This window comes from Bacillus rossius, chromosome 8 (genome assembly GCF_032445375.1).
Source record: "Bacillus rossius redtenbacheri isolate Brsri chromosome 8, Brsri_v3, whole genome shotgun sequence".
NCBI classification, from domain to species: Eukaryota; Metazoa; Arthropoda; class Insecta; order Phasmatodea; family Bacillidae; genus Bacillus; species Bacillus rossius.
In genome coordinates, this window is record NC_086336.1 from 11,460,081 (window position 1) to 11,471,593 (window position 11,513).

The 11,513-nt window shown below is 36.4% G+C and overlaps 1 protein-coding gene across 3 annotated transcripts in view; it reads left to right on the top strand.

Annotated features, from left to right (window-relative positions):
• The window catches only part of LOC134535516 (thiamin pyrophosphokinase 1), a 40,053-nt gene extending 32,225 nt beyond the window's left edge, over positions 1-7,828 (top strand). For all 3 annotated transcript variants that reach the window (XM_063374656.1, XM_063374657.1, XM_063374655.1), the window contains exon 5: positions 27-7,828. In XM_063374656.1, coding sequence (XP_063230726.1) covers positions 27-154 — 128 coding nt within the window. In that variant the 3' untranslated portion in view covers positions 155-7,828. The remainder of the gene's footprint in view (positions 1-26) is intronic.
• The last annotated feature ends 3,685 nt before the right edge of the window (positions 7,829-11,513 follow it).

The following is an 11,513-nucleotide window of genomic DNA, read 5'->3' on the forward strand; positions in this document are numbered from 1 at the left end:
ACATGATGTGGCTTGTTTGTTTTCAGACCACAGAGAGCTGGAGTTCGGGAAGCTGGTGAGCACGTCCAACAAGTTCAGTGGCGAGCCTCGTGTTACCGTTCGGACAGACTCTCCTCTGGTGTGGTCCATGGGACTGGGGTACATTAGTGATTGAAGTACCTGTGTCCTGCGTAGTGGATACCTTTACTCATCGTAGACATAGACGTAATGCGTAGCTTCCTAGGTGACGGAAATTGATGTTATGTTGTTGTTGATGTTATGTGTGAGCTTCAGTGTTAAAGCAGGGGCACATGCAGGCCATTTTTTTTTTTGAAGCGGAGGGAGTACGCAGATACTTGCAGACTATTGGTCACTGGTAAAAGGAAACACAGGGTCATTAAAAAAAAATAACACAACTGAAAAACTAGACACTAATAGTCCGGAATTAACGGTAATAGTGCTGGAATTCAAGAAACTTTAATTTAAGCAAAATTTTGCTAACTTGCATTTTGTTTTGACCCTCAACCCCCTTCCCACTCTTCTTCCCCCACTTCATCTACAAATTAAATATAAATTTTGGATCCTGTTCACTTAAATTATGTGAAAATAATCCCTGGAAAGGTATCAGCTTTAACATATACCTGTGAATAGTGGAGCTATTTACTATCTTATATTGTATTTGATTTTGCAAATTTTATGTAAAAAAGACCCTTTGTTACCGAATGTTGTAGCAAAATTTTACTAACAGATACTGAAGAAGTTCTGAAACTAGTTCATCAAGTATGTTATAAGTAATTGTACCTTTTTTTTTGTGCCAAAATCATACATGTTACTATGTAAAAGGCCCAGTTGCGCCTTTATGGATATTTAGTACAACCCTTTTTGTCTGTTCTGACATCCCATTTCTTAACTTGGTCTTTGAGCATTATAAAGTTGGAAAAAAAATTGCTCTCATCTCTTATGATCATATTCCTGTAAATTTTTATAGGAAGCCACCAAAGCTTTATCTAAGTGTACAAGAAAAGAAATGCACAAATATTACCAACTTAAAATACAATAAATTAAGATAAATTGAAATGTAGCTAGGTTACACTTGCTCCATACCCTGGGGTTAGTGTAACCCACTATTATTTTACAGCACAAACATCACATTTTAGGTCCTTGGGCAAGTGTACATAAACTAACAAGGCCTGCATTTACAATCTGTAAAGACATTTGAAGCATCCCTTGAAGTCTCTAATAAATGTCGCAACTAAATAAAAAGAGATTACTAACTGTTGATTTCACTATAAATGTTGGCCACTAACATCAGTTTACGTCAGTTACAACAATAACTTAACACAGATGTAAAGAAGCAAAGTTTACATTAAATTTGTATTTACTACCACTCTTGTCAACAACTGGATCTGGGTGGAAATAAAATATTTCTTCGGGAGTGATGACACTTGTATCAGCAACATCCGGCCAGTGAAATGTTAATGATGTGCCCATCCTCCTCGTGAATTTCACTTCAATATCAGGTTCCTTCTCCATGATTTGTGCAACAAAACATTTAACAGTCTTTTTGGTGCAAAGTTTTACCACACACCAGTCATCTACATTGAAGTTTGCGAGATCTTTCTCTGCAATGTTCATAAAGTCACATTCTTCCTCTTCATCTCTCACAATGTCAGAACCGTCACACTCATCAGAGTCTTCCTGGCAAACTTGAGATTGCTCATCATCTTCACTTGTTTCAATAGGTTGTATCTGCTTCCTTTTTGTATGCTGCTTCTGAGCCTTACTGGTTTTCACACGTTCTTCAAGTGTTTCTATAGCTTGTCTTGATGTTATAACTTCTGCCTGACCACAAATGCGTTTTCTTGTAGTTTCTGTTCTTGATGTTTGTTTTAACTGATCTAACAGCAAATCCTCAAATGTTGTCATCCTACGTTCTTGCTCGGGCTGCTTCAAACTTGCTTTTTCAGCAGTTGTAATGGTTTCTTGATTCCGGTGCTGATTGCAAAATCTCCTGTAAGCTTCTTGTTCAAAGGATTCTTTGGCGATAACAGTGTCACAGAAAGGGTAAATCCCAGCTTTTTTGAAACCATTAATAATAATAATGGGGTCTAAGTCTCCCCATATTTGTGACAATATTGACACAAATTGTAATTTTGGCAACTTTCTTCCATAATTTTTTCTCTGCCATTTAATCACAGCTTCATCCCATTTCAGTTTCAGTGGTCTGAAGACACTGAGATCCATTGGTTGAAGGAGATGGCTCGTGTGTGAGGGTAATTTGAAAATTATGATTTTCTGCTCCACTGCTATGTGTACAAGATCAAGACCAACATGGGAACTATGGCCATCATAAATGAGCACTGCTGGCCTTTCTGGATGAATGTTGGTAATGACTTTTTTCGAAAAGTAACTTGTGAATTTTTCTGAATCCATACATCCATTGGTGGTTGCTGTGTATGTCGTTCCAGGATATTCTTGACCATCTGGGGCAATCCAGGAATTCCAAACATTTTTCCCTTTGAAAATGATTAGAGGAGGTAGTTTTTCTCCAACTGCATTGGCCGCCATTAAAACAGATACGTTCTCCCTTCCTGGCCCACTTGTCACCCGATGTGAAGGAGTACCTTTCTCACCCACAACTCTGATCCTACTGGGATCCAAACAGAAGCTGGTTTCATCCAGATTCCATATCTGGTTTGGAGGGACATTCTCTGTGATTTCTTTTAACTTAATAAAATAGTAATTTATTATAAACCGGTCAACACACTTTTTCCGCGACACTTCCACACTTTGAGGCTTTTGCAGACTCAGGTGATGTGTTTTTTGGGAATCTACAGAAGAAATCGTATCCAGGAATTCCATCCTTAAAAGGTGTTACTATTTTGTTCTCATTTACATAGCGACCAATGATCTCAAATGTTTCTTTTTTGGAAAGACCAAACCCCCACTTCTCCATCACCTTGAGCGATTCTGAAATTACTTTTTCATCTTCTGCAGGAAGAGCAATTGGGCGACCAAAAGATTGACTTTTGACACCTTTCTGTCCGCTGACATGTTTGTATACAGTAGGTTTAGGTATTTTAAAAACCTTTGCAGCTCTATATACAGTCATCTGTCTACTTTTCACAAGCTCCATAGCCTTGTTTAAGGTGGCCTTTGAATACGAAGGTGGCGCCTTTTTACGAACGTATGTGCGCACCATTTTATCTGCAACAAAACAACAATGCCAACTAACCTAGAAATGATTTACAATAATTACCTGGCAATGACATCACATTTTACATTAACTCAACTTATATTAATATACATTTGATATTAAATATCACATAAGTTATGGGGCTTGAAACAAATAATAGAAACAAGAAACATGAACATGCCCCATTGAAGTTGGCAAAGGTACTGGCAACTTGTAAAGGAAAATGTAAGTATGGCAATACAGCCCTACATAGCTGTTTGACAACTAGGCACAATGCAAGAACTGACACGGGGCAAGTGTAACCCATGCAGAATAGTTAAGTTACACTTGCCCCGTTCATAACTTCTATTGAGGTAAGTGTAACCCATGATGGTTTTTTTAATTCATATTAATATAACACTAAATCTCATATTTTGTGTATTAATTACATACATGGAAGAGCAGCAAAAAATAACTAAAACTGTGTTCTTAACAAATGAAATCCAAAGACATTCACCAACTTACTACATAGAGAAAAAGGCGCACTTCAGTGTTTACTAACAACCATAGATAACATGACGTTGAAGTGTGTCCACTCTCACTTACATGGAAAGTAGCAATGTAATGCTTTCCGAAACCACAGCCAGCTTACCTTTATAGACAGTTCTGAAGAATTTTAATGGTTTGGGTTACACTTGCCCCAAAAATACACTTACCCTGGTTTACCTTGTATTTTGTGTTGAGGATTATTTGTTAAAATTTTTCATGATCCATTGAAAAGTTTTTTTAAGTGTGCACCCATTTCTTATTTGTTATGCTTGATACAAACAGCATTCAAATACAAATTAATTATGAATATGGAAAACTGATTGTTAATTTTGTAAACCAAAACAACTCTAAAATGACATTGTTTTGCAACCAACTTAAAAAATTAACTTGAACCGCATGTTTTCAATTTTGTATTTCAGGAATTAAGTATTTTTGCTTGTGCCCCAGTGACAAGGATTTTTTATTCCTACCGTCAATGGCATTCTGATAGCATCTTCAGTAACTGGCAAAATATGAAAAAAAAAAAAAAAAAAAAAAAAAAAACTACCTTTGAGTTTTCTTGGTTGTGATGACGAGGCATTGTATAGCGAGAGTGTATAGTGAACATATTGTTACCTGTTTTTTATGTTTTTATTTTCAACAAAAACAATTTGAAAGTCATCATTTTAGTGTTATTGGTTTTATTTTTAATTTTTTTTTATTTATTAATATGGTGTAATATTTAAAATATTATGTATATAATATAATTTATCCCAAATTGTGTATTCTAAATTTTTATATAAATTGTATTTTTTTAATAAAATAATATTTTTCACTAAGTATCAGAATATGTAATGTAAAAATGAGCTATTAAGACTTAAACTACCAACCGGAGAATTAAATTAGTTTTTACTACTGATTTTGTATATTTTCTTACTAACTTCATCCTAAAACAAATGTATTGCATGAAAGTGTTACTCACTATGTTAACTTGTATTTTGGTGTTACTAATATGGTACATAACTCACAATTGCAATTCACAATAAAATATTGTTCCTATATCTGTAATGTTGTAGTCCCTCCCCAACCTGGGAAGACAGGACAAACGTAATGACACCTGGCTTTGAGTATAAAATTAAAAATAAGAAGTAATTAAATAAATAGAAAAATTTAAAACTTTTTCCAAATTTTCCATTTGAGATACCAACTAGGGTTCGCTGTGTTTGTGTTTCACGTTACATAAGCTAAACTTAAAGTAGCTAAACGAAATAGAGTCAGTAGGAGGGAAATTATGGTAATGTATAATGAATGAGACCATAATCTAAAAAATACCAAGCACAGTAAACAGTTGTATACGTAACTAGACATACTGGCTGTTCCTAGTTGATAATCTCAGTACCTACAGTCAATTTTGATGGTAGTTCCTTGAAAATTTAATGCAAACACTTAGTTAACAAATAACGAAATAACTAGGTTTAACATTACATTGCAACACAGGTGAATTAATGTTAAATAAATTATAAAATGTGCAATAAATTAATGTTTCACATAAATACTGTTAAAAAATAAACATATCAATAATTTAATTCATAAGTTAGACAATTCTTGGTACAAACTGTATTCATCAGATCTAAATCTCAGTCCAAATGGCCACAGTATGGTTTCCCAACTACCTACTCATATGCCACAGCTGTCTCGCATTGGAGTGAAACTTGAATTTTCGCGAAAGTGCAACATTTACTGAGACTTATATATAGCAAAACAAATATAATGGCAGTTCATTTATTTTGTCCCACAGGCTCAGTTTAATTGCCATAAACTGGCGCCTTAAATCCTAGGTGAATGAGTAAATGCTCAATAAAAAACAACTTTCAAATGCCATTATCATCCAAGAGATTGGAAACTACCAAAAGAAATATCAAAGGTTAAACTGAGTTCTTGGTTAAAGATTTTATGCCCACAACAAACCATCACATCTGCAAAAAGCTATAACAAAAACTATTCCGATAATAGGTATGTACTTTTTTCATAGTATATTCTAAGTATAAAAGCATTATGATTTTTCAATAGCAGCTGATGCTTTAAAATTTTTGGAAACAATTCTGGTACTGTATGATAGGGTTAGCAAGTTATTCAGTAATGCTTGGCATAATAATTATAGACATATTTTTTAATTTATATATACAGTAAACTCCCGGTATATCGCCCCCCGATTGATCGCGGAATCAGGTATATCGCGGGTCAAACCATGTCCCCCAGTCAGAAATTAATAATAATAATGGAATAAATGGTTGACAGCCGATTAGGATAATTTTGCGTTGTAACTAACAAACTAAGCATCGGGCAGAAAAAAGCCTAGGCGTAGAAAATGTCCGCAGTGAAATTCTAAACATGATATCTCCGTACATTATTCCTCTATCTTGTAGGGTTTTCAAATTATGATCCAATCCAGCCCAGTGATATTTTCTGAAACACTAGTTCTTAACGTCGCTTTATCTCACAAATGAAGCATCGGACAGGGGACCTGATAAAGCACACCGTCCAGCGACATTATCCAGCGTGACTCGGCCAGGGCCGTAACTAAGGGGGGGCATGGGGGGCATGTGCCCCGGGCGGCAAATATCAGGGGGCGGCAAAATATTAAAAGTGGTTCACTAAAACAAGTTGATTCTAGTCATTAAAAAAAGTTTTGAAAGTGTACATATCGCAACCAATATGTTAGCCAAGAAATTAAGAAATTCTATTTAACTTGATTATGCATAATTTGTAAATATATTCGTACTTCAAATGCGTTACTTCACTCTAAGAATCAAGTATTACCATAATTCGTGGTCTAGAGTGAGTAAAACCACTGCGATGAGAGCTGGTATCTCAAAGACCCGTTTTGCGGGTGATCACTTGGCTGAGCAAGATGTAGCCCTTTCTCTAATAAATACCCTCATTTTACCAGCCCCTACTCAGTCGCTACTGTGTTTTCGTACCATGTGTGTGTCTGCCTGAGGACGGGAGCAGATAGCAGTTCCCGAAACGTCGCTTGTTTCTGTTTTGGAAAAACTATTGTGTTTGTTTCGTCTTTTCGTTTTGTCGTGTTTTTGTCTCGTTTCAACCATTGTGCTGAATTTTTTTTGGGTTCAATATTTTTGTGTCATCATGATTTGTGGGTTTTTTTCGTTCTCTTAGTACATTTTTCTTTGTTTTTCTTTGTTTGTTGACCATATTCCTGTTACGGAATATTTTGTGGTGTTTATATTCTGTTGACAACAGCAATTTTTTTGCTTAATTTATGCTTTTTGTCTTTTGGTTATTTTTACTTATTTATTTTATTTTTTAGTTTTCTTCTACAGAAAAAGTGCTTAGCAATGGCGTATGTCCAAATGTAATGTTGAAAGTCATTGACAGATGAATTATGGAACGGAGTAACAGGTTTAAGGCTTTGGAGAACATTAACAATAAGTTTGAGTTTTTTAGTGGTGTTCAAATTCATAAAATGGAAGTAGAAGATTTAAAAGTCAAAGCAGCAGAATTAGGAAACACAGGGCCGATCTTAACAAAGAAGAATTTGTATTTGAAATTGAAAGTTTTAAGCACCATGCATTAACAGTAGACTATGAATTAAAAGATGCTACAGCATCAAAAATGTTGAGCCTTATCTACAAAATTAAATTGGAGGAGGCACATCCTAACATTACTACTGCTCTGAGAATGTTGTTCACCCTTCCAGTTACAATTGCGTCAGGTGAAAGAAGTTTTAGTAAACTTAAACTTATTAAAAGCTATTTGAGAAGCACAATGGGCCAGCAGAGATTAACAAATCTAAGTATTATTTATATCTATTGATCACAAACGAGCTGCTTTGATCAATTTTGATGATATTATTAACACTTTTGCCGCTAATCATGCTTGAAAAATTAAATTTTGAACTGAATTTCTTTGTATGGTTATCAATACAATATTATACTTAATTCAGAAGCACATGTTCCTTATGTAATTTTAGTACTTAATAAACTTATTGGTAATACATTAATTTTCAATGTTGTGCAAACAATAAACAATAGTTTGATAACAGTCTACTTCATTATAATAAAAATGTAATTGTATTAGTTTTCCAATTAGTGTACTTGATAAATAAAAGTTCTCAATTATGTATAAGTGAATGGTATCATTTCAACCACCGCTTCTAACGAAAAAGGGTATTTTATAATGTTGGTAAGAAGGGGGCGGCAAATTAAGCTTTGCCCCCCTTAACGAATCTCCTAGTTCCGGCCCTGGACTCGGCTGGGGATTGATGTTGGATAAGCTTGGTTGTCGGCAAGCACTGGGAGGGGAGAGGCGATACGAGAATATGGAGAGAGGTAGATATTAGAGCGGGCAGAAACAGGCCGAGGGGGAGTGGGGGAGGGAATGTGTTCACGCAGCACACAGGCAGAGCAGCGTCCCTGCGTGCAAGGCAAAATCAGGTAGTCCGGTGTATAAAATTCCACTCCAGAATCTTAATTGGTACTTTACTGGACATCTGCATATAAATGTTTTGTTACAACTTAAACCTACAGACGTAATATTATTGGGTAATTCATTGTATTATACACGTTCATCTTTTTAATTTGGTATAATGTTTTAACATTAAATAGTAAAGTAAATCAGCTAGCGTATTTTTAATCTTTGCCCAGGAATTCCCAGTGGTCCAATACTTACGTGAACCATACTGTACCACTTTCGCCGTGAGGTGGTAAACAATTCCCGGAAATGTTTATGTGTAGCGGTCTCCCGACCTTTAACCAGAGGCTGGGGAATATAACACTTGCCGATCCGAGCCACACACACTCAGCAACTCGACATAGCGTTTGGCGAAATAAGTACAGACAAAGTTTAATACGGTTTTTAATACGGCGTCACTGATTGCGCTAAAATTAAATTGGCGCAATTTTTGTTTCCCACATGTGACCATTTATAATTTACTGTAAGCATGGATAATAAAGTTTAACACTTGACACGATAGACGATTCTTTATTTTTTATTGTACGAATGCTAGAATCGTTTTTTCCTGTATCTGCGGCCTGCTTCTGCAAAAGACAAGCTATCTGTAAGTAAATCTAGAATTTTTATTTTGTCAATCAAACTCGGTACTTTGCGATTCATATTCGGTTTGAAGTATCACTACGGCCTTTCTTTTTAGAAGACTTTGACCACAGAATCGTGTGTAACCGCACACACTGCACTTACTTTGTTACGGACACTGACGAAGCAATTACTGTGGCTGACACCACGAGACTGGCAGCAGCAGCTTGTCTGCCGCACGTGTGTAGCGCTCGTAGGCCGTGCGACAAACTGTGCGCGGCACGCAGAAAAATAAAAACAATTCAACATTTAATATTTATCTTTAAAATTTATTATTTTTATTTTTTCACCCGCGTTTAGTGAAAACTGCGGATGCAAAGTCCGCACAAAGGCGGGCCGTCTATACTGTGCGTGCTTGCCGACCTATTAGAACACAGGCGGTGTTTTAAGCCTTTTGACCTTGGTCACATCGAAACATCGCGGTTATGCAACAACGCGGGTAAAAGTTATGTCCCCCGACAACCGCGTTAAATAGGGAGTGTACTGTATATATTTTTATATAGTAAAAGTGTCTGCTCATTTCCAGCAGGTCGTTCATAAATTTTGTTTGAAAAAACTAGAAACAACATTACCAAACTACCAATTTTTTGAAGCTACATAAATGTATATATGAAATGTTTGGCATAGGCATTAGAATATGATTAGACATTAATAGAAGTAAAGTAATAAAAAAGCAACTATGCAATTTTGTTATGTCCCCCTTCCCATATTTTTTTTTTATAATCAGGACATGCGAACATGTGTAAAGTCATTGCTGGATATTTATGCAGTCTATTTGTTCCCTTATAGGTTAGGTAAAGGTTTTATATTATTAAGCATGTTTTTTTTCTTCCTATATTATTTTCAATGTAAAAATAGGTTAGTGGATTTTGGTTACTTATGAAAAATTTTAATAACTAATTGGTAATATTTTTTGATTATTGTCTGAATTTTAAATAAATATTGTGTCTGGTTAAGTTACATAATTAGTAGAGTCTTGGGCTCTGCTGAAGTAGGTGTGGTTGACTAATATGTCACAAAACTTCACTTGTGCAAGTTGGCATTAACTGATGAATGATAATGATAAGAATTTAAATTTCTTGAAAGATTTGAAAGATATTTATTTTACCATAGCTGCCAAAAACTAAATAGGCTACTAGGTAAATTATTTTATTATTATTATTATATTTTTCATATCTATGAACTTTTATGTGTTAGCTATTATTATGTAAAATTTTCACTTGAATGTCTAAGTATAATGACTGTGCTTATATTTACAATATTATAAATATAAAAATTTTAAGTTAAATATTTAATTCCACTGGGGAATAAAAAAGGTTGGTGAATAATCACTTTTAGGTAATAAGTAGCCATTGCCCATTGCTCACTAGAAAAATATTTGTGGGATCACTTTCTCGTTGGTTGCGGACCAGTGAACAGCTTGTAGCTCTGCTATTTTGTACAGAGTTTCCAGTATTTTGCGACAAGTTTTCGTTGAGTGTGGTTAACTTTTGTGAGTGGCATACAGCAACTGTGACTTGTGGACTCAGTTGTGTGTGCATTGCATATGTGCACTCGGTGCAAGTGTGCCAGTTGGCCTTGTTTTCATCTGAGATCTTAGGGGCCTGCATGGAACTTCGAACCAAAATGTGGGTTTTTCACTTCAGCAAACTTTGCGTCCAAAATTGAGAATGGATTGTTCTCACCAGAGGCTGCAACAACCAATCAGAAGCAGAAACGCCCTGATTGGCTAATCCAACAACAAATAGGGGCATGATTTCATCGGATTGGCCGAGAGATACAACCAATGGAGCAGACAATCGCCAAACCAGGGACACCTTTTTTTTTTGACAGTTTGACACAGTGTCTCAGTGTGATTGGCCACAGCTGCAACCAATCGAGCTGACCACTATCCAATCAGGGACATCTCTATTCCTATTGGAGGTTGCGACTCAGTGCCTCAGTGTGACTGGCACTGAGATGCCACCAATCTCAGCTGACCATCGCCCAATCAGGAACATTTATATTCCTATTGGGAGGGCAACACAGGGCCTAAATGTGATTAGATACTTATTTCAGCCAACCAGGGAGAGCAAGCATTGAATTGGCCACAGGTGGAAACCACTAGCAGGGGCGACTCCCTCTCATTGGATGACTGCTTCAGCCACTCACGGACATTTTATCTTTGACGAGTCAAAGTTCTTCCAGTTTGCTGCATACTATATCTTGAGTTATCCACCATTGCATTATGGACTCTGATAACTACTTCTCACCGGAGTAGCTCTCTCAATGGGAACCTTTGCGTCTCCCGCCATGGGAAGCATGCTCGGATGGAAGTAAATTGTGGAAAACACCTGACACTAAATTCATCCACTCCATTTCTTCAAATACTGATTTGGGGGGGTACATCGCCAGTTTGACAATCGAAGGATGAAGACCAGAAATATCCCAAGCTACAGCCAGGGACATTGTCTCGAAGCAGTGGTTCGCAGCTCTGCGGCACGATGATGAAGATGGTAGCACCACGTTCACCCACTGTCAAGCAAGAGCAGATGTCCAGACATAACATAAATCCAGACAAGACAAAGCGCTCCAAAAGAAGTGTGTCGGGGCACCATGTTAATGACACGATCGACATGGTGGCACGCAACATGGAAACGCAAACCATTACACTGCCGCCATAATGGCTGGAGCAGCACATCTGTGTTAATATGGATTGACCTTGTTTATAGCTCCC